Source organism: Salvelinus alpinus, chromosome 10 (genome assembly GCF_045679555.1).
Source record: "Salvelinus alpinus chromosome 10, SLU_Salpinus.1, whole genome shotgun sequence".
Taxonomy (NCBI): domain Eukaryota; kingdom Metazoa; phylum Chordata; class Actinopteri; order Salmoniformes; family Salmonidae; genus Salvelinus; species Salvelinus alpinus.
In genome coordinates this window covers 73,393,650-73,418,303 of record NC_092095.1, presented here as the reverse complement: position 1 = coordinate 73,418,303, position 24,654 = coordinate 73,393,650, and the positions used below count along the sequence as shown (strand labels likewise).

The 24,654-nt window shown below is 40.5% G+C and overlaps 3 protein-coding genes across 6 annotated transcripts in view; 2 read left to right on the top strand and 1 right to left on the bottom strand.

The window, feature by feature from the left end:
- LOC139533071 (zinc finger protein 135-like) overlaps positions 1 to 16,215 on the top strand; it is a 48,459-nt gene extending 32,244 nt beyond the window's left edge. The window contains exon 5 of the transcript XR_011666683.1: positions 15,415 to 16,215. The gene's annotated coding sequence lies outside the window, so the exon portion shown is untranslated. The remainder of the gene's footprint in view (positions 1 to 15,414) is intronic.
- The window catches only part of LOC139533057 (zinc finger protein 135-like), a 545,377-nt gene that overhangs the window by 361,586 nt on the left and 159,137 nt on the right, over positions 1 to 24,654 (bottom strand). The window lies entirely within an intron of this gene.
- LOC139533073 (zinc finger protein 135-like) overlaps positions 4,457 to 24,654 on the top strand; it is a 165,486-nt gene continuing 145,288 nt past the window's right edge. Inside the window, exons 1-3 of one of the 3 annotated variants that reach the window (XM_071331304.1) lie at positions 4,457 to 4,573; positions 7,147 to 7,395; positions 11,463 to 16,215. In XM_071331304.1, the coding sequence (XP_071187405.1) occupies positions 7,293 to 7,395; positions 11,463 to 12,613 (1,254 nt within the window). In that variant the 5' untranslated portion in view covers positions 4,457 to 4,573; positions 7,147 to 7,292 and the 3' untranslated portion in view covers positions 12,614 to 16,215. Of the gene's footprint in view, positions 5,226 to 7,146; positions 7,396 to 11,462; positions 16,216 to 24,654 lie in introns of those variants that run through there. The other 2 variants (XM_071331303.1, XM_071331307.1) reach the window with 2 other exon arrangements.

Genomic DNA, 24,654 nt, shown 5'->3' with positions numbered 1-24,654 from the left:
AGTACAACTCCACACAGGCCTCATGCCTCTCAGGTAGGAGAGTACCAGAAATAAATTAATAAAAACCACAAAACTAATGAAGGAGCACACAGGGACACAGTACTTCAGGAGCACACAGTCACCAACAATATATCCCTGGTGACAATACCTTCAACTGGCTCAGCTCGCTGTTAGAGTACAGCACCACCAAATTCCATTTATTAACTTGTTATGGCTTGGGGCAGTATTGAGTAGCTTACATGAATAAGGTGCCCAGAGTAAACTGCCTCCTACTCAGTCCTAGTTGCTAATATATGCATATTATTAGTATAGTTGGATAGAAAACACTCTGAAGTTTCTAAAACTGTTTGAATGATGTCTGTGAGTATAACAGAAGTCATATGGCAGGCAAAAACCTGAGAAAAAATCCAACCAGGAAGTGGGAAATCTGAGGTTGGTCGTTTTTCAACTCAGCCCCTATTGAAGATACAGTGGGATATTGGTCATGTTGCACTTCCTAAGGCTTCCACAAGATGTCAACAGTCTTTAGAATGTTGTTTCAGGCTTCTGCTGTGAAGGTTGGCTGAATGAGAGTGGAATGAGTCAGAGGTCTGCCAGAGAGCCACGCGCTCGTGACGCTCGTTCACGTGAGAGCGACCTCGCGTTCCATTGCTTTTCTACAGACAAAGGAATTCTCCGGTTGGAACATTATTGAAGATTTATGATAAAAAAACATCCTAAAGATTGATTCTATACATCGTTTGACATGTTTCTACGGACTGTAACGGAACTTTTTGACATTTCGTCTGCAACTAGTGAACGCGCTTCGTGAGTTTTGATTTGTTTACCAAACGCGCTAACAAAAGAAGCTATTTGGACATAAATGATGGACATTATCGAACAAAACAAACATTTATTGTGGAACTGGGATTCCTGGGAGTGCATTCTGATGAAGATCATCAAAGGTAAGTGAATATTTATAATGTTATTTCTGACTTCTGTTGACTGCACAATATGGCGGATATCTTTTTGGCTGGTTTTGGCTCTGAGCGCCGTACTCAGATTATTGCATGGTTTGCTTTTTCCGTAAAGCTTTTTGAAATCTGACACAGCGGTTGCATTAAGGAGAAGTGTATCTAAAGTTCCATGCATAACACTTGTATTTTCATCAACATTTATAATGAGTATTTCTGTAAATTGATGTGACTCTCTGCAAAATCACCGAATGTTTTGTTTTTGGAACTACTGAACATAAAGCGCCAATGTAAACTCAGATTTTTTAATATAAATATGAACTTTATCAAACAAAACATACATGTATTGTGTTACATGAAGTCATATGAGTGTCATCTGATGAAGATCATCAAAGGTTAGTGATTCATTATGTCTCTATTTCTGCTTTTTGTGACTACTCTCTTTGGCTGGAAAAATGGCTGTGTTTTTCTGTGACTTGGCTCTGACCTAATGTAACAGTATAACTGACCGTCCCCTCGCCCCAACCCGGGCGCGAACCAGGGACCCTCTGCACACATCAACAACAGTCACCCACGAAGCATCGTTACCCATCGCTCCACAAAAGCTGCGGCCCTTGCAGAGCAAGGGGAACCACTACTTCTAGGTTTCAGAGCAAGTGACGTAACCGACTGACAGGCTGCTAGCGCGCACCACCGCTAACTAGCTAGCCATTTCACATCCGTAACACTAACATAATCGTTTGTGGTGCTTTGCTGTAAAGCCTATTTGAAATTGGACACTGTGGTGGGATTAACAAGAAGTGTATCTTTAAAATGGTATGAAATACTTGTATGTCTGAGGAATGTTAATTATGAGATTTCTGCTGTTTTGAATTTGGCGCACTGCACTTTCACTGGCTGTTGTCATATCGATCCCGTTAGCGGGATCTCAGCCATAATAAGTTTTACGTAACCATCTGTCTTATGTAACCATAATAACATAGCATATCATACTACACTGCTCAAAAAAATAAAGGGAACACTTAAACAACACAATGTAACTCCAAGTCAATCACACTTCTGTGAAATCAAACTGTCCACTTAGGAAGCAACACTGATTGACAATAAATTTCACATGCTGTTGTGCAAATGGAATAGACAAAAGGTGGAAATTATAGGCAATTAGCAAGACACCCCCAATAAAGGAGTGGTTCTGCAGGTGGTGACCACAGACCACTTCTCAGTTCCTATGCTTCCTGGCTGATGTTTTGGTCACTTTTGAATGCTGGCGGTGCTTTCACTCTAGTGGTAGCATGAGACGGAGTCTACAACCCACACAAGTGGCTCAGGTAGTGCAGCTCATCCAGGATGGCACATCAATGCGAGCTGTGGCAAGAAGGTTTGCTGTGTCTGTCAGCGTAGTGTCCAGAGCATGGAGGCGCTACCAGGAGACAGGCCAGTACATCAGGAGACGTGGAGGAGGCCGTAGGAGGGCAACAACCCAGCAGCAGGACCGCTACCTCCGCCTTTGTGCAAGGAGGAGCACTGCCAGAGCCCTGCAAAATGACCTCCAGCAGGCCACAAATGTGCATGTGTCAGCATATGGTCTCACAAGGGGTCTGAGGAGCTCTGTTTCATGATATCAAGTTTACACCAATTGATGCTTCCCATTGGTCCATGGCCGTTTCTTTTGCGTTGGGGACAACAGTTGTTGACAAATGTAGCATTGTAGCTAAGCCTAACCCTTTTCCTAACCTTAATCTCAGTCTCCTAACCGCCACGTTAGTTATCCAAACTTGCATGGTAAACAAATCCCTAACCCTCACCCTTTTCCTAACCTTAACCTCAGTCTCCTAAACTGCCACGCTAATTCACCTAACCTGCCACTTTAATTATCCTAACCTGCCCCTTTAATTATCCTAACCTGCCCCTTTAATGATCCTAACCTGCCACTTTAATTATCCTAACCTGCCACGCTAATTATCCTAACCTGCCACTTTAATTATCCTAACCTGTTATGTTTGCTATGTGCCTAGTTAAATAAATACTTCTATTTTTTTTTACCAAATAGTCTCCATCAGTTTCATAACACCGGAACTGACCAATGGCATGTATCCATTTTTCTTATATCAGGGAACATCCACATCAATAAACTGTACAGGAGTTCTCCTACTGGGAGGCGCGGGAAATAGTTGAAAGAGCGATTGGTGCTGAGGAAGCTATGGCAGTGGATGCCCCGCAACCTGTTGAGATTCCTGACGTCGTTCACCAGTTGAAGGATACCGATTGTAAAGATGAATTGTATTTGCGGCTGAAAGGTTTTTGGGAGTTCAGGAATTAACATTGGAAGCATTGCAGGCAGTGGTGGAAAAAGTACCCAATTGTCATACTTGAGTAAAAGTAAAGATACTTGAGTCCTTTCCTATCAAGGTAAAAGTGAAAGCCACCCAGTTAAATACTACTTGAGTAAAAGTCTAAAAGTATTTGGTTTAACATATACATAAGTATCAAAAGTAAATGTAATTGCTAAAATATACTTATGTATCAAAAGTAAAAGTATAAATAATGTAATAAATAACGCTTCGAGAGCAATACGAACTGACAATCTGACAACGCTCTGAATTTACGAACGCCCAAGGCCACTCTGGCACTCCAGATTGAATTTAAGATCACACCCATCATTTACAAACAAAGCATTTGTGTTTAGTGAGTCCGCCAGATCAGATGCAGTAGGGATGTGTGAATTTAACAATTTTCCTGTCCTGCTAATCATTCAAAATGTAACGAGTACTTTTGGGTGTCAGGGAAAATGTATGGAGTAGAAAGTACATTATTTTCTTTGGGAATGTAGTGGAGTAAAAGTAGAAGTTGTCAAAAATATCAAAAGTAAAGTACAGATACCCCAAAAAACTACTTATGCAGTACTTAAAATATTTGTACTTAAGTACTTTACACCACTGATTGCAGGGAATACTGACTGAAGATGTTCCTCCCTACGAGGCCCATGAGACTGTGTAGGGATGTGATTTGAATAGGACTGTGACTGAAGATGTTCCTCCCTACGAGGCCCATGAGACTGTGTAGGGATGTGATTTGAATAGGACTGTGACTGAAGATGTTCCTCCCTACGAGGCCCATGAGACTGTGTAGGGATGTGATTTGAATAGGACTGTGACTGAAGATATTCCTCCCTATGAGGCCCATGAGACTGTGTAGAGATGTGAATTGAATAGGACTGTGACTGAAGATATTCCTCCCCACGAGGCCCATGAGACTGTGTAGGGATGTGATTTGAATAGGACTGTGACTGAAGATGTTCCTCCCTACGAGGCCCATGAGACTGTGTAGGGATGTGATTTGAATAGGACTGTGACTGAAGGAGTGGGATGTTTTTATTGATCTATTTATGTATTTTGTTTTGATGTCGTTGCTTCCGCAATGGACATGTATTTCTTTCTACAGTTTACTAACCGTACAGTAGGTGGAGGCAGACACGTTATATTTGTGTAAATGTCAGTATACCAGAGAAGAAGATGACGCTGTGGCACTATCGTCGTGGGGAACAGGAAGTTCCGGGTAGAAAACGACAGAACTGTGTTATGTCGTTAGTGGTTGTGTCCGTTTCAACTGTATTATTGTAGGTATGTAATAGCACGTTTAAACTTTCTAACGTCGAAGAATATATAATATGCTAGGTAACAAATCCGTCAAGGTATTATCACGTTTGGTAAAGGTTTTAATTATATGTGTTGTTTTGGGGTCAAACCGAGTGAGTGAAGAACGTGATTATAAACGATTTTACAAGTCACGTAGCTAGACTTTGGGTTTGTCTGAGTTGTATGTACATAATTTCGTCAAAGTAATTTCATAAAGATTCCACTTATTTGAGTTCGTTTTTACATGTTCTTGGTTTTGTGTAAAATGTTTATGAGTTGGTAAATAGCCTCGTCCCAACCATCCTGATCTCGCGAGTTTACATACACTGTTTCGTTCATGTAAGCTCGCGAGATCAGGAATATTCGGACGAGGCTCGTCAAATGGCGGCTTCAACGGTTTCGGTCGTCTTTCTAGGAGATTGCTCGTGGTGAAATGGCGACACGAGGCTGTGTAATGGAGTGTCAAAATAGAGGGAAGCTAACTGAAGATATCCTTCACCATTTGGAGAGAGAGGCCAACTGCATGGAATGGCGTCGATTAATGCGGATGAATCAGAGCACGTATCAAACTCATTCCATGGAGGACCAAGTGTCTGCGGGTTTTCGCTCCACCCTTGTACTTGATTAATGAATTAAGGTCACTAATTAGAAAGGAACTCCCCTCACCTGATTGTCTAGGTTTTAATTGAAATGAAGAAACGAAAACCTGGGAGGCTCGGCCCTCAATGGGATGAGTTTGACACTCCTGAAACAATGGAAATGGAGAGAGAGTTTGAGAAGCAACAGCTGTGCTGGAATGCGACAAATTTGGGGGACATTTCTGATATGGAGTGGGAGGATGAGGGCCTAGTATGTGAATGGTCTGTAGTGGAAAGACATAGGAAGAACAGAGATAATGGTACTGGAAGCAGAGGTGCATGTAGTATAGAAACTCTAAAGAGGCCCAAGGTAGGGAGCTAGAGTAATAATGTGTCACAGTGGAAAGTTGGGATGGTGTTTGAGGAGACCACAGGGCCTCATTTACACCCTATCTGATTAACCAAGGCCATAAAAAGAGAGGTGAAGTTAAACTGGGCTGCATCCGTGTAAATGAGAACTTGTTCTGAACTAGCCTACCTGGTTAAATAAACGTGGAATAAAAAATGGTAGATTGTTAATATCTTGTGCTAGTCAGGTTCAGCAAGGGAAGATTCTTCAATTGGAAAATCATAATGGGACGAAGCTCAGAAGCCATGACCCTGGAGCTTATGCTAAATTGAAGGGAGTAATCTCTGAGGTCCCAATATCTATGTCCATGGATGATATTGTTAAAGAACATGTGAAGGAGACAGTGGTTGAAGCCTAAAGGTTGATCAGTAGGAAGAGGGTTAAAGAAGTGAAAGCTTATCGGTGCTGTTGAGGTTTGAGAAGGTTTTGTCTGGAAAAGTACAGAATAGGATTCCTTAGCTTCCATGTCAGAGACTTTGACCCAGCCTCATCAATCAACTATTAATTAAATGTATTTATAAAGCCCTTCTGACATCAGCTGATGTCACAAAGTGCTGTACAGAAACACAGCCTAAAACCCCAAAGAGCAAGCAATGCAGGTGTAGTAGCTAAGTGGCTAGGGAAAACTCCTTAGAAAGGCCAGAACCTAGGAAGAAACCTTGAGAGGAACCAGGCTATGAGTGGTGGCCAGTTCTCTTCTGGTTGTGCTGGGTGGAGATTATAACAGAACATGGCCAAGATGTTCAAATGTTCATAGATGACCAGCAGGGTCAAATAATAATCACAGTGGTTGTCGAGGGTGCAACAGGTCAGCCCATCAGGAGTAGATGTCAGTTGGCTTTTCATAGCCGATCATTGAGAGTATCTCTACCGCTCCTGCTGTCTCTAGAGAGTTGAAAACAGCAGGTCTGGGACAGGTAGCACGTCCGGTGAACAGGTCAGGGTTCCATAACAGAACAGTTGAAACTGGAGCAGCAACAGTGAATCATCACAGTGTTTTTAAATGCCAAAGAATGGGACATGTAGCTGTTGAGTGAAAAGATGTGCCAAGTGTGGTGGGGAACATGATTACGGTGAATGTTGGAGCAATGTGACGGTTAAGTGTTGCAATTGTGTGGAGGACACACAGAGCAGCATTTGGTGGATGCCAGGTGCAGAGAGATGCTCAGAGATATAGAATCCGTCATGATGTATCATATGCAGAGGCTGTAAGACAGACTGGTGGAACTACAGTGCAGACTGATGGAGCTTCCATGATTGGTCCCGTAGTAAGAGACAAGGTTATTCAGGAAAATAGTACATAGTGCTGCCTGAAACATACTGCAACCTTGTACTAAATGGTTTTTGAGTCATTTATGCATTTATGTGAATTTAGGAAATCTACTATAGATTAAGTGCTCTTATGTTGTGTAATTTAAAATGTGTACTTTGTGTCTAATGTGAATGAATGTTTTGTCAAGGATTAGCTACCTGATCTACTGAAATTAGATATTGAACAAGAACAATAAAAAAAAATGTGCCAGAACTGTCAAGAAAATAACTTTTGTGTCTGTTTGTCTTTATTACTACAGGCCGACTCAGATTAAGTCTGAGGCCGGTAACATCAACAGTGAGGACAAACCCAGCCTGCCACTCTCCTTCCACACTGAGTCCAAACCTACAGTCACTGGGTCCTGATTGTGACAGTGGAGCCCAGTTTGCACTGCAGGATCCAGAGATGGCATCAGTGAAGCTGGAGGACTGCAGTCAAACACTGGAGCTGAATGTCAACATTAAAGATGAAGAAGATGAGGAGAAGATTAGGACAACTGTTAGTCATGGTAAGAGCAGGTTCTATCTATAAGTTATCTTCATAAATTAGACCTCCATAAGTTATGACCAGTCTATTGCTAGGTTGAATTCTGTAATTCTGACATCACACGTCCCTGAACAACTCAAGACTTCACAGCGAAGCAAAACATTTTAAAACTTGTAACGCCTGCCTTTTCCCACACATTGTCTCAAAAACGTTGAAAATGTTTAATACCCTCAATCACCAAGTTAGGCATACCTCATTTCAAAATAGGCCATGGCATCATCACTGTCAATATTGAATTATAATTTGTTTGCTGCACAGAATATCAGATCTCAACAACGATTGGAGAAGTGTTGAACATAACCAGTAGACTACCACATCCTGATGATTTATATCTCATACATATATATTTCATATTTTATATAGCAAGTTGTAGAAACATCTCAAGGATGATCAGGATGCACCTGAGCTCAATTCAAAAGTTTGGGGTCACTTAACACCAGTCTCAACGTCAACAGTGAAGAGGCGACTCCGGGATGCTGGCCTTCTAGGCAGAGTTGCAAAGGCCAGTTTTATTGCATCTTTAATGAGCACCACAGTTTTCAGCTGTACCAACATAAATTCAAAAGGGTTTTCTAATGATCAATTAGCCTTTTAAAATGATAAACTTGGATTAGCCAACACAACATGCCATTGGATCACAGGAGTGATGGTTGCTGATAATGGGCCTCTGTACGCCTATGTAGATATTCCATAAAATATCTGCTGTTTCCAGCTACAATAGTCATTTACAACAATAACAATGTCCACACTGTATTTCTGATCAATTTGATGTTATTTTAATGGACAATCAATGTGCTTTTCTTTCAAAACAAGGACATTTCTAAGTGACCCCAAACGTTTGAACACTAGTGTATATTTAATATGTTTTATATATCAAGTTGTAGAAACATCTCAAGGATGATCAATGGAAACAGGATGCATCTGAACTCAATTTTGAGTCTCTTGTTTTTTTTTATAAATACATTTGCAAAAATTTCTAAACTTGTTTTCGCTTTGTCATTATGGGGTATTGTGTGTAGATTGCTGAAGATATTTTTTTATTTAATTTTAGAATAAGGCTGTAACAAAACAAAATGTGGAAAAAGTCAAGGGTTCTGAATACTTTCCGTGCGCACTGTCAGACCCCTTCCCATTTTCCCCATTTTGGTACGTTACAGCCTTATTCTAAAATTGATTACATGTTTTTCCTCGTCAATCTACACACAATACCCCATAATGACAAAGCCAAAACAGGTTTTTAGAAATTCTTGCAAATGTAAAAAAAAAAAAAATGATAAGATTTGCTACATTTTCAGACCCTTTGCTATGAGATGATCCTTGAGATGTTTCTACAACTTGGAGTCCACCTGTGGTAAATTCAATTGATTGGATATGATTTGGATAGGCACACACCTGTCTATTTAAGGTCCCACAGTTGACAGTTCATGTCAGAGTAAAAACCAAGTCATGAGGTGGAAGGATTTGTCCGTAGAGCTCCGTGACAGGATTGTGTCGGCACAGATCTGGGGACCGGTACCTGTCTGGAGCAAACCTGGCACCATCCCTACGGTGAAGGATGGTGGTGGCAGCAGCTTGCTGTGGGGATGTTTTTCAGCGGCAGGGACTGGGTGACTTGTCAGGATCAAGGGACAGATGAACGTAGCAAAGTATAGAGAGATCCTTGATGAAAACCTACTTGAGAGAGCTCCGGACCTCAGACTGGGGTGAAGGTTCACCACCCCCCCCCCCCCCCCCCAAGCACACAGCCAATACAACGTGGGAGTGGCTTCGGTACAAGTCTCTGAATGTCATTGAGTGGCGCAGCCAGAGCCCGGACTTGAACCCGATCAAACATCTCTGGAGAGACCTGGAAATAGCTTTGCAGAGACGCTCCCCATCCAATCTGGCAGAGCTTGAGAGGATCTGCAGAGAAGAATGGGAGAAACTCCCCAAATACAAGTGTTTCAAGCTTGTAGCTTCATACCCAAAAAGACTCAAAGGTGCTTCAACTAACTATTGTGTAAAGGGTCTGAATACTTACGTAAATGTCATATTTCAGTCATTATGGGGTTTTGTGATGTCATTATGGGGTATTGTGATGCCATTATGGGGTATTGTTTGTAGATTGATGAGAATATATATATTTTTTAATTTAACCAGCGCAAACTGGCTTTAACCAGAATAGTAAGAGGAGTGGGAGGCCCCGGTGCACAACTGGGCAAGAGGACAAGTACATTAGAGTGTCTAGTTTGAGAAACAGACGTCTCACAAGTCCTCAACTGGCAGCTTCATTAAATAGTACACGCAAAACAACAGTCTCAACGTCAACTGTGAAGAGGTGACTCCGGGATGCTGGCCTTCTAGACACTATTCTGGGTAGAGCCAGTTTGCGCTGTTCTGTGAAGGGAGTAGTACACAGCGTTGTACGAGATCTTTAGCCATTTCCAGCTACAATAGTCATTTACAACATTAACAATGTCTACACTGTATTTCTGATCAATTTGACATTATTTGAATGGACAAAAAATTAGCTTTTCTTTCAAAAACAAGGACATTTGTAAGTGACCCCAATCTTTAGAATTTATTCATTTATTCATTTCACCACTAGTGGTAGTGTATTTATTTTTATTTATTTTTTTAACCTTTTTTTAACTTTCTTAGCATACTGGTTATTGTCCGGAATTTCAGATGACTGACATGCCCAAAGTAAACTGCCTGAAAACTGCCCAAAAGCTAGGAGATGCATATACTTGATAGCATTGGATAGAAAACACTCTGAAGTTTCTAAAACTGTTAAAATAATGTCTGAGTATAACAGAACTGATATGGCATGTGAAAACCTGAGGAAAATCCATCCGGAATGTTTATTTTGAGGTCACAGGTTTTTTCAGTGCTTGCCTATGGGATATACAAATAGATAGGACCCAGATTGCAGTTCCTATGGCTTCCACTAGAAGTCAACAGTCTTTAGAATGGGTTTCAGGTATTTGTAGTTTTTCCAAGGTGTCCCCCATTAGAAAAGTAGTCATGTTGCGTGCATCAACGACAGTGCGCTCTTCGTTATTTATCTTCGCTATTAAACACACTATTCTCCGTCTAAATATTATTGTTTATTTAGATATTAGAATACCCGAGGATTAATTGGAAACATCGTTTGACTTTCACTTTTTGGATTGGTTTGTGTGCATGTTGAATGAGTGAATTACTGAATCAAGCGCGCCATCTAAACTGACATTTTTGGGATATAATGAAGGACTTTATCGAACAAAACGACCATTCATTGTGTAGCTGGGACCCTTGGGATTGCAATCAGAGGAAGATATTCAAAGGTAAGTGATTTATTTAATTGCTGTCTGTGATTTTGTGACACCTGTGCTGGTTAAAAAAGTATTTTGACGTGGGGCGCTGTCCTCAGATAATCGCATGGTATGCTTTCTCCGTAACGCCTTTTTCAAATCTGACAACGCAGTTGGATTAACAAGAAGCTTTTAAATGATGTAAGACACTTGTATTGTCATGAATGTTTAATATTACGATTTTTGTATTTTGAATTTTGCGCTCTGCAATTTCACCGGATGTTGTCGTAGGTGTCCCGCTAGCGTTTGGACATGCGCCCAAACAGGTTAACTAGGCAAGTCAGTTAAGAACAAATTCTTATTTTCAATGACGGCCGAGGAACAATGGGTTCCTCGGCCGTCATTCAGCCTTATTCAGGTGCAGAACGACAGATTTTTACCTTGTCAGCTCGGGGATTAGATCTTGCAACCTTTCGGTTGCTCTAGCCACTAGGCTACCTGTCACCCGATATGACCAGAAGAGGAATGGTCACCGCTCTGAGCCTGGTTCCTCTCTACGTTTCTTCCTAGGTTCCTGCTTTCTAGAGAGTTTGTGGCCACTGCTTCTACATCTGCATTGCTTGCTCTTTGTGGATTTTAGGCTGGGTTTCTGTTCAGCACTTTGACAACTACTGATGTAGAAAGGGCTTCATAAACTACATTTGATTGACATGTATATCACACCAACTGACTGGTTCTTCTGATGTTCACACAGGATACCATGTTGAGACATTCTCTACATCCAGAGAGCAACAGCAGGAAGATCAGAGAGATAAGAGGTCTCATCACTGCCCACATTGTGAAGAGATTTTCCCATTTCTATCAAAGCTAAAAATACACCTAAAAATACACACAGGAGATAAGCCTTACTCCTGCCCTGACTGTGTGGCGAGTTTCTCTCAACTTTCCGGCTTAAAAACACATGAACGTATACATACAGGAGAGAAGCCTTACGTCTGCCCTGACTGTGGAACTAGTTTCTCTCAACTTTCCAACTTAAAAACACATGAACGTATACATACAGGAGAGAAGCCTTACTCCTGCTCTGACTGTGGGGCGAGTTTCTCTCAACTTTCCACCTTAAAAACACATGAACGTATACACACAGGAGAGAAGCCTTACGTCTGCCCTGACTGTGGAACTAGTTTCTCTCAACTTTCCAACTTAAAAACACATGAACGTATACATACAGGAGAGAAGCCTTACTCCTGCTCTGACTGTGGAAAACGTTTTAAAAGATACGCTGAGCTAAAAGGTCATCAGAGAACACACACAGGAGAGAAGCCTTACGTCTGCTCTGACTGTGGAACTTGTTTCTCTCAACTTTCCAACTTAAAATCACATGAACGTGTACATACAGGAGAGAAGCCTTACTCCTGCTCTGACTGTGGAAAACGTTTTAAAAGATACGCTGAGCTAAAAGGTCATCAGAGAACACACACAGGAGAGAAGCCTTACGTCTGCCCTGACTGTGGGGCGAGTTTCTCTCTTCTGGGCACCTTAAAAAGACACCAACGTATACACACAGGAGAGAAGCCTTACGTCTGCCCTGACTGTGGAACTAGTTTCTCTCAACTTTCCACCTTAAAAACACATGAACGTATACATACAGGAGAGAAGCCTTACGTCTGCTCTGACTGTGGATTACGTTTTAAAAGATACGCTCAGCTAAAAAGTCATCAGAGAACACACACAGGAGAGAAGCCTTACGTCTGCTCTGACTGTGGAACTTGTTTCTCTCAACTTTCCAACTTAAAATCACATGAACGTGTACATACAGGAGAGAAGCCTTACTCCTGCTCTGACTGTGGAAAACGTTTTAAAACATGCGCTCAGCTAAAAGTTCATCAGAGGACACACGCATGAGAGAAGCCTGCTTACGTCTGCTCTGACTTTTGGGTGAGTTTCTCTCACCATAGCATCTTAACACACCAATGTATACACACAGGGGAGAAGCCTTACTCCTGCTCTGTGGAGGGGTGGGCGTGTAAGTCAAACGTCTAACCAAAAGCTGCGTGTTTGAATCTTATCAAGGAGGACTTTAGCATTATAGCTCATAGCAACTTTGTAACTACTTATTACTTTTTAGCTATGTTAGCATGTTCGCTAATCTTTTCCCTAAACCATTTAACTCTACCTTAAAACTTCTTAGGGCTGCAATCCCGATAACGGGATCGATATGACAACAGCCAGTGGAAGTGCAGGGCGCCAAATTCAAAAAACAAATCTAATAATTCAAATTCCTCAGACATACATGTCTTATACCATTTTAAAAGGTAATCTTGTTGTTAATCCCACCAAATTGTCCGATTTTTAAATATGCTTTTCAGCGAAAGCACCACAAACGATTATGTTAGGTCACACCAAACCACAATAAGCACAGCCATTTTTCCAGCCAAAGATAGGAGTCACAAAAAGCACAAATAGAGATAAAATGAATCACTAACCTTTGATGATCTGCATCAGATGACACTCATAGGACTTCATGTTACACAATACATGTATGTTTTGTTTGATAAAGTTCATATTTATATAAAAAAATCGGAGTTTACATTGGCGCGTTACATTCACTAGTTCCAAAAACATCCAGTGATTTTGCATAGCCACATCGATTCAACAGAAATACTCATCATAAATGTAGATGATTATACAAGGTATACACATGGAATTATAGATATACCTCTCCTTAAAGCAACTGCTGTGTACGATTTTCAAAAATACTTTACGGAAAAAGCAAACCATGCAATAATCTGGGACGGCGCTCAGAACAATAGTCAAATTAGCCGCCATGTTGGAGTCAACAGAAACCGGAAATTACATGATAAATGTTCCCTTTGATGATCTTCATCAGAATGCACTCCCAGGAATCCCAGGTCCACAATAAATGCTTGATTTGTTCGATAATGTCCGTTATTTATGTCCAATTAGCTACTTTTGTTAGCGCGTTTGGTAAACAATTCCAAAGTCACGAAGCTGACGAAATGTCCAAAAGTTCCGTAACAGTCAGTAGAAACATGTCAAACGATGTATTGAATCAATCTTTAGAATGTTGTTAACATAAATCTTGAATAACGTTCCAACCGGAGAATTACATTGACTTCAGATGAGCGATGGATCAGAGCTCCCTCTTTTATGTGAACGCACGCGCATGGTCAAAGAATGGTCAGGTCATGGCAGACCTGACTAATTCCTCTTTCATTCGACCCCCCTTCAGTTCTACAGACGGTTGACATCTAGTGGAAGCCGTAGGAAGTGAAAACTCATTCATATCTCGCTGTGATTTCAATGGGATCTTGGTTGAAAATCGACCAGCCTAATAATTTCCAGTTCCTGTTTGGATTTTTTCTCAGGTTTTTGCCTGCCATATGAGTTCTGTTATACTCACAGACATAATTCAAACAGTTTTAGAAACTTCAGAGTGTTTACCATCCAATACTAATAATAATATGCATATATTAGAAACTATGATTGAGGAGCAGGCCGTTTACTCTGTGCACCTTTCATCCAAGCTACTCAATACTGCCCCTGCAGCCACAAGAAGTTGAACCCCTCACCCCTAACCTAGCTAAAGTTAGCAAGAACAAATTGGAATTCGTAACATATCATACATATATTACAAGTTTGTAACAATTTTGTATGAATATCAATGCGTAAAATAACATTCGAATTGTAATTCATAACATACGATACGTCAAATTATACTGAATAACAATCTAAACGCAACAATTTCAAAGATTTACAGTTCGTATAAGGAAATCAGTCAATTGAAATAAATGAGGCCCTATTCTATGGATTTCACAGGACTGGGCAGGGGCTCAGCCATGGGTGGGGTTTGGGAGGGCATAGGCCCACTTGGGAGCCAGGCCCAGCCACTCAGCATGAGTTTTTCCCCAGAAAAGGTCTTTATTACAGACAGAAATACGACTCAGACCCCTCCCAGACAATCCTGCAGGTGAAGAGGTCCTGGGCTGCCGTGGTTACATGTGATCTGCAGTTGTGAGGCCTGTTGGATGTACTGCCAAATTCTTTAAAAGGATGTTTGTTATGGGATTTTTGTGTTTAATGACTAAAATATGTATACATTTGACTTAGATGTTACTGTATGAATGAAACTTATTATAATCATAATGCTGAGTGTAATATGTTCCTTGTTAGAAAGAATGGGTTTATCTTCAGACAGGCTAGAATTATGTCTCTACCCAGGGAGTACCCAGGGAGGGGAAAGACCTTGGGTTGGTTGCAGATAGTTGAACAGGTGGCAGACAGTAATGAGAACTGTACTGTACTGCCATTGTATCCAAGAGGAGGATGGACATAAACCTATGACATCATCTTTATTATATAACCTGATGTAAAATGTATTATGATCAGTACTCTCGAGAATAAACGCTATTGATTGATTGATTTTAAGACTGGTTTCTGTCCATTTGGCTGATAATTATCTTACAAATTCTTATTTATGGGCAGAGTGTTTTAATTGAATTGGTTGATAAACATAGGAATTAAATTCCTTTAACAATGTTAGAGGTGTCTTATGGTAGAGATATAAATATTGAGTTCTCTGGCAACAGCTCTGGTGGACATTCTTGCAGTCATGACAATTGCACATTCCCTAAACTTGAGACATCTGTGATGTTGTGTGGCCTTTTATTGTCCCCCAGCACAAGGTGCACCTGTGTAATGATAATGCTGTTTTATCAGCATCTTGATATGCCACACCTGTCAGGTGGATGGAGTATCTTGACAAAGGCTGAAATGCTCACTAACAGGGATATAAACAAAGTTGTGCACAACATTTGAGAGACATTAGCTTTTTGTGCATATGGAACATTGCTGGATTTTATTTCAGCTCATGAAACCAACACTTTACATGTTTAGTTTATATTTTAGTTCAGTTTATTTACTGTGATAGTCCAATGTAATGTTACCTAACATACTAAATGGAGTGGCATGGATGTTTTTTATATAATATAATACTTTTTGCTCTGAGACCAGGTTGTCCCTCTGCAGTATTCTGTGGGAAGGAGCTAGTATACACTTGTTTTATTTATTGAACCTTTATTTAACTAGGCAAGTCAGTTAAGAACAAATTCTTATTTACAATGATGGCCAAGGAACAGTGCCTTGGTCAGAGGAAGAACAACAGATCTTTACCTTGTCAGCTCGGGCATTCGATCTAGCAACCTTTTGGTTACTGGCCCAATGCTCTAACCACGAGGCTACCTTCCGCCCCTAACATGTATCAGATAGAGATGGTGTGATGATCACTTTTCACCATTAGTTTGGGGGGGATTGTTTTACAACTTTATTTAATGATACACAGTTTATGAAATGAATACATGTGTTTATTAATTGTCTTTAAAACTAGATTAGTTATTTTAATTACTGATCATGAATGTGTTTGGATAACTGCATTGAAGCAAACTTTATTGATCTGCCAATGAAAAATAAAGTTACATGAATATGTACTGGTCAACCTCTTCTCTTTAGTATTCAGTTCTTCATATTAGATCAGACAGTATGAATGGTTCTTATGGGCTGAGTGCTGGGAGTGTTTTTGTATGACTACAGTCAGGAGTTCTCTCTGACCCTGTGATGTCACCAGTACATTCATCTTAAGATAGCCAAGTGAGACAACCACATATCACAGTAAATACATTTCTCCTCAATTAGTCACTGTCACATTATTATTTGTGTTTTGGGGGGATACTCTTTAAAGACGTAGGGTTTCAGACCTTTTCGGGCAGATGGGCAGGGACTCTGCTGTCCTAGCATCAGAGGGAAGCTGGTGCCACCATTGGGGTGCCAGGACAGAAGTGCTTAGACTGGGCTGAGGGGGAGCTTGACCTCCTTTAGCAGTGGGACGGCCATGAGACCAGAGGTGGCAGAACTGAGTGCTCGGGTTGGGATACAGGGTTTGAGCATAGCCTGAAGGTAGAGATGGGGCAGTTCCTCTTGCTGCACCGTAAGTAAACACCATTGTTTTGTAGTGGATGTGAGCTTCGACTGGAAGCCAGTGGAATGTACGGAGGAGCAGGGTGACATGGGGGAACTTGGGAAGGTTAAACATCCAGACGGACTGCAGTGTTCTAGATAAGTTCAGTGGCGACCCATCATTCAGGGCAGGTGAGCCACCTGTTTTGAGCCCCACAGTTTTAGCGCTAAAAAAGCGTGAAAAAAATGATCTGTTTGCAAACAATGTAAAAAAACAACATATATATAATTGAGTTATTAATTAAGCCGCATACAAACATGGTCTCTTTTTTGTTTTGTTGAGTAAGGCAACTCCAAAATGCAGGTGTTTCAGCCTAGCTCAGTGCTTTCTGTTGAGATGGGGCAAGCCAGCAGAAAATAAGGAGCTTTGCGCCGTGATTGGCTCAGTGTTCTGTCATTCATGGGGACAATACAACACTGCCAAGCCTAAGGGTAGAACTTGAAAATTCAAGCCCCGTGGGTGCTGCCATAGAGTTACATTAGAAGTGCCCATCCAAGAAGGCTCAAGGTCATTGTCCACAGATAAAATAACGTCAAATCATGTGATATCTACAGTCGCTTTGATTGGACTGATCATGTCAACATCATACTTTCAAAATCTGAGCTAGCAGTCATCATCATGAATCAAGTCGACAATCTACTGGCAAATCCTTTTTAATCTTTGTCATATGAAGAGAAATAATGAGAAATTATAGATTAAACGTATCGGTTCTCACCGGCCATTGGAGATAAACATTACAAAACAAGTTTGAATTTGCAAATTCAACAATGAGTGGTTTGTCAAGGAATCAGTGGCTAACTGCAAGCTTTGCAAAGCAATCATTAGCCTGGTATTCAGTGGAGTGGCTGTGTGGTCCCAAGTCTAAGATTAAGGGGCTCTTTTCCTAGTTTAAAATTGTAAACATTTAACATTGGCCGTGCTGTCAATGAAGCTTGATTTGTGCCGCGCTCAAAACAACTTAACTCGGTTCTGCAAAATCTGACTTGAGTGAGTTCAAGACAACTGGGAACTCGGGGGAAAACAAGCTACGACTGAAAAATACTTTTTGAACTTTCATCCAACTCGGAATTGTAAATTGGGAACTCAGGCCTTTTTCTACAGCTACGACCTGAAGATCGCTGACGTCATATTTTTTTTTACTGAGTTCCCAGTTGTCTTGAAAGCACCATAAATCCAGAGAAAGACAGACTTTGATGACAAAGTTTGATGACAAAATATGCCCACGAAGGACTGCCGCGCCACCTTCCTGTTCAAGTGAGCACAACACAACAAGGTGAGTCAAAAAATGTCTTGTAAGCTGTTGCATAAATGATGTAATATGCCAGGGAGATGTGTATACTGTAGCTAAGAAAGTAATACTAAGTGTATGTTGTGTAGTAAGATGTTAGTAGCCCATGTGCCTCACCTTGTGTGCCTCACCACTATTTTCACCTCTTAATTTTGCCCACTGTTCTGACTTGGTGGTTCACATGTAGCCTATAACCTGTTTTAGAGAAATGTAATCATTGAATATTGTAAGGGTTTTCATTGTCTGCTTATATGCCCCTTTATTTATCCTACGGTTTTGACTTGGCGCACAGGGAGAACACTGTAAGAACGGCCCATGTTCTGAATTTTGTCGCTGTGCATTTCAAAAGTGGTGAACAAATAGTTATATTGACTACGTCCGTCCAAGCTCGATTATTAATGTCTTAATCGAAATTACAGATTGCCTCTTATCCGCTTTTCGTCCCCTTATGCCATAGTTTGTACATCTCAAATGTCAGTAGAAACCACATTTGTTTAACCTCTACTTCATCACCCTCCCGGATCCGGGATCCTCCTCATCAAAAAAGGCTAGGCTATGCTAGTCAGCTAACGGGACAGGGATATCATATAATATAATTTCATGAAATCACAAGTCCAATACAGCAAATGAAAGATTAACATCTTGTGAATCCAGCCATCATTTCCGATTTTTCAAATGTTTTACAGCGAAAACACAATATGTATTTCTATTAGCTAACCACAATAGCCAAACACACAACCGCATATTTTCACCATGTTTCCACCGCATAGGTAGCTTTCACAAAACCGACAAAATAGAGATAAAATTTGTCACTAACCAAGAAACAACTTCATCAGATGACAGTCTTATAACATGTTATACAATACATTTATGTTTTGTTCAAAAATGTGCATATTTGAGGTATAAATCATAGTTTTACATTGCAGCCACCATCAAAAATAGCACCAAAGCAGCCAGAATAATTACAGAGAGCAACGTGAAATAAATAAATACTCATCATAAAACATTTATGAAAAAGACATGGTGTACAGCAAATGAAAGATAAACATCTTGTGAATCCAGTCAATATTTCAGATCTTTTAAGTGTTTTACAGTGAAAACACAATATAGAATTATATTAGCTTACCACAATAGCCAAACACACAACGGCATTTATTCACCGCAAAGGTAGCTTTCGCAAAAACCAGCAATAAATATAAAATGAATCACTAACCTTTGGACAACTTCATCAGATGACAGTCTTATAACATCATGTTATACAATACATTTATGTTTTGTTCGAAAATGTGCATATTTAGAGCTGCAAATCGTGGTTGTACATTGTGAATACGTAGCAACATTTTCCCAGAATGTCCGGAGATATTTTGGACACTCACCTAATCTGACCAAAGAACTCATCATAAACTTTACATAGAAATACTTGTTGTATGGCAAATGAAAGATACACTGGTTCTTAATGCAACCGCTGTGTTAGATTTTTAAAAATAACTTTACTACAACATACAAAATACATTATTGTGAGACAGCGCTCACATATTCTCCGCCCTGTTGGATTCTACATATTCCACAGAAATACGAAATAACATCATAAATGTTTTCTTACTTTTGCTGAGCTTCCATCAGAATGTTGTACAAGGAGTCCTATTTCCAGAATAAATCGTTGTTTGGTTTTAGAATGTCCATTTCTTCTGTCGAATTCGCGCCACAATGCTAGCCAAGGTTGCTAACATTCCCATCCTCTCTTGGCGCAAAGAACGGAAAACTCCAAAAGTCCCAATAAACTGATAAAACTCGGTTGAAAAAACCTACTTTATGATGTTATTATCATATGTATCAAATAAAATCATAGCCGGAGATATTCGCCGTGTATACAGAACGCTTTTCAGAAGACAATGTCGAGGTCCCTCGCGCGCCATCGAAGACAAAGAAAATACCGGACCTGTCACTCCAAAAGCTCTTATTCGACCTCAGATCAAGCTAGACACCCCATTCCACCTTCCACTGCCTGTTGACATCTAGTGGAAGGCGTATGAAGTGCATACATATCGATAAATAAAAGCCAGTTGAATAGGCAGGCCCTGAAACAGAGCCTCGTTTTCAGATTTTTCACTTCCTGTATGGAAGTTTGCTGCCAAATGAGTTCTGTTTTACTCACAGATATAATTCAAACAGTTTTAGAAACTTCACAGTGTTTTCTATCCAATAGTAATAATAATATGCATATTGTACGAGGCCATTTAATTTGGGCACGATTTTTTCCAAAGTGAAAACAGCGCCCCCCTATTGACAAGAAAATGTTTTTTTTAAAGGCAGTGAATGAGGCTGAATGAACTGTTTCGCTGCCAGACAAGGTTCCACTGATAGCCAGGTGTAGCAGTGGTAAACTGTTGAGACTATGCTGTTGGGACAGCTTTATGTAGGCCCTAACAGTTTGTGGGCACCGTTTCAGTGCAATTAATGTATTGTTTAGTGTCTTGTTGTGTAGTGGCTTTGCTGGCAATGCATCCCACTTTTTTAAAATTGTTTTATTTAATCTTTATTTATCTAGCCAAGTCAGTTAAGAACAAATAGTTATTTAAAATGACGGCCTACCCCGGCCAAACCCGGACGATGCTGGGCCAATTGTGCGCTTCCCTGTGGGACTCCCAATCACGGCTGGATGTGATTCAGCCTGGATTCGAACCAGGGACTGTAGTGATGCAGTGCCTTAGACCACTGCGCCACTCGGGAGCCCTTAAAAGGTTTGCGCCCAACGTGGGGCAGGAGTTTGACGGCACAAGCAGGGAGCCCAGCCAACAGAGATTTGAGAAATGTTTTGGTTTTCTTCCTCAGATCTGTGCCTTGCAACAAACCTGTCTCGAAGCTCGACGGACAATTTCTTTGATTTCATTGCTTGGTTTTTGCTCTGACATGCACTGTCAACTGTGGGACCTTATATAGACAGGTGTGTTCCTTTCCAAATCATGTCCAATCATTTGAATTTACTACATGTGGACTCCAGACAAGTTGTAGAAACATCTCAAGGATGATCAATGGAAACTGGATGCACTTGAGCTCAATTTCAAGTCTGAGCAAAGGGTCTGAATACTTATGCAAATAAGCTGTTCATTTTTATACATTGGAAAATATTTCTAAAAACGTATTTTCACTTTGTCATTATGGGGTATAGTGTGTATATTGATGAGGGGGGAAAAATGCATTTAATCAATTTTCGTATAAGGCTGTAACGTAACAAAATGTGGAAAATGTCGTCATGGGGTCTTGTATAATGCCCTGTATATGTTTTAAACTACACATTTAAGGAACTGAAGTGGTAAACAATGAAATAATGGAAAATGCATGTTCAGTGGTTATCTCTGTATTAGTATTATCCACATTAAATCACCTAGATAGAGCAGTGGTTCTCTTGGTATTAGTATTATCTCTGTATTTCCCACATTAAAACACCTAGGTAGAGCAGTGGTTCTCTCGGTATTAGTATTATCTCTGTATTACCCACGTTAAAACACCTAGGTAGAGCAGAGAGGACAGAGCATGTGGCTTTGTAACACACAGGTGTTTCATCTCCACACTGGGATGATTTTAACAGTGCAACGCCACACAGGCCTCATGCCTCTCAGGTAGGAGAGTACCAGAAATAAATGAATAAAAAACACAAAACTAATGAAGGAACACACAGTCACCAACAATATATCCCTGGCGTCAATACTTTCAACTTTCTCAGCTCGCTGTTACAGTACAGCACCACCAAATTCCATTTATTAAGTAACCATCTGTTTTATGTAAGCATAAAAACGTAACATTTCACACTATTTTTGAGAGTCCCGGATTTATATTTACTATGTTACATCTAGTTTATGAGATGAGGCTGCACCTTAACCTACATTATAAACACGCAGATCAAGAGGTGTGTTTTCCCTTCAGCATCTGCATGTGGCATAAGCTCACCCACCTCACAGCATGAATCTAAAATAGTTAATAACTTTGGCTGTGAGTGATGGGAAAAAATCTGACTCTTAAGGCAATTACTTGAATAATTCAATTGATTTTTTATTTACAAACTTGATAACCAAATTGTCTTTTTTTTAAAAATTGACTTCGCTATGGGGCCATCAATGGGAGTTGGGCCTTGCTTCAGCTGAACTGCAGTACCGAAAATGCCCTCTGAGCACAGTGGAAAGCATGCTTATAGACTGGAAGCCTGCCCCCTTGATCCGAGAAGGGTGTAATTGCAGACCGCATTTAGGGCCGTTCTCTGATATCGGGTGTTTCATGTTATCTAGTTTACACCAATTGATGCTCCCCAGTTCAGGAATTAACATTGGAAGCATTGCAGGCAGGGGTGGAAAAATACCCATTTGTATTATTTTGTTTATAATTGTCAAACTTGAGTAAAAGTAAAGATACTTGAGTCCTTTCCTATCAAGGTAAAAGTGAAAGCCACCCAGTAAAATACTACTTGCGTAAAAGTCTAAACGTATTTGGTTTAACATATACATAAGTATCAAAAGTAAATGTAATTGCTAAAATATACTTACTTATTAAAAGTAAAAGTATAAATAATGTAATAAATAAAACCCTACTCCTCCGCCAGAGCGTCCAGTGTGGCTCTGAACGCTCCGAGAGCGATACGAACTGACAATCTGACAACGCTCTGAATTTACGAACGCCCAAGCGCACTCTGGCACTCCAGATTGAATTTAAGATCACACCCATAATTTACTAACAAAGTATTTGTGTTTAGTGAGTCCGCCAGATCAGATGCAGTTGGGATGTGTGAATTGAACAATTGTCCTATATATATCATACACTGTAGTTTGAATAGGACTGTGACTGAAGATGTTCCACCCTACGAGGCCCATGAGACTGTGTAGGGATGTGATTTGAATAGGACTGTGACTGAAGATGTTCCTCCCTACGAGGCCCATGAGACTGTGTAGAGATGTGAATTGAATAGGACTATGACTGAAGATGTTCCTCCCTACGAGGCCCATGAGACTGTGTAGAGATGTGAATTGAATAGGACTGTGACTGAAGCAGTGGGACGTTTTTATTTATCTATTTTTGTATTTTGTTTTGATGTTGTTCCCCCTGCCCTTTTCCTCATTGGAAATGTATATTTTTCTACAGTTTACTAACCGTACAGTAGGTGGCGGCAGACACGTTATATTTGTGTAAATGTCAGTATACCAGAGAAGAAGATGACGCTGTTGTACTGTCGTAGTGGGGAACAGGAAGTTCCGGTTAGAAAACGACAGAACTGTGCTGTAACCGTACAGTAGGTGGCGGTAGACACGTTATATTTGTGCAAATGTCAGTATACCAGAGAAGAAGATGATGCTGTTGCATTGTCGTAGAGGGGAACAGGAAGTTCCGGGTAGAAAACGAAAGAACTGTGTAATGTCGTTAGTGGTTGTGTTCGTTTCAACTGTATTATTGTAGGTATGTAATAGCACGTTTAAACTTTATAATGTCGAAAGAATATATAACATGCTAGGTAACAAATTCGTCAAGGTATTTTCACGTTTGGTAAAGGTTTTAATTGTATGTGTTATTTTGGGGTCAAACCGAGTGAGTGAAGAACGTGATTAAAAACGTTTTTACAAGTCACTTAGGTAGACTTCGGGTTTGTCTGAGTGTATGAACATAATTTTGTCAGTCATTGCATAAAGCTTCCACCTATTTGAGTTCGTTTTTACATGTTCTTGGTTTTGTGTAAAATGTTGTTTATGAGCTGGTAAATAGCCTCGCCCGAACCGTCTTGATCTCGCGAGTTTACATACACTGTTTCGTAAATGTAAGCTCGCGAGATCAGGATGATTCGGACGAGGCTCTTCAAATGGCTGCTTCAACGGTTTCGGTCGTCTTACGAGGAGTTTGCTCGTGATGAAATGGCGACATGAGGCTGTGTGATGGAGTGTCAAAATAGAGGGAAGCTAACTAAAGTTTTCCTTCACCATTTGGAGAGAGAGGCCAACTGCATGGAATGGCGTCGATTCATGCGGATGAATCGGAGCACTTATCAAACTCATTCCATGGAGGACCAAGTGTCTGCGGGTTTTCGCTCCACCCTTATACTTGATTAATGAATTAAGGTCACTAATTATAAAGGAACTCCGCTCATCTGATTGTCTAGGTTATAATTGAAATGGAGAAAAAAATGTAACCCGCGGAGACTAGGCCCTCAATGGAATGAGTTCGACACCCCTGAAACAATGGAAATGGAGAGAGTTTGAGAAGCAACAGCTGTGCTGGAATTCGATCAATCTGGGCGACATTTCTGATGATACGGAGCGGGAGGATGAGGGCCTAGTATGTGAATGGTCTGTAGTGGAAAGACAGGAAGAACAGAGTAGTAATGTGTCACAGTAAAAAGTTGGGATGGTGTTTGAGGAGACAACAGGGCCTCATTTACACCCTATCTGATTAACCAAGGCCATAAATGAGAATGTGTTCTGAACTAGCCTACCTGGTTAAATAAAGGTGAAATAAAGCATTTAAAATGGTAGATTCTTAATATCATGTGCTAGTCAGGTTCAGCAAGGGAAGATTCTTCAATTGGAAAATCATAATGGGACGAAGCTCAGAAGCCATGCTAAATTGAAGGGAGTAATCTGAGGTCCC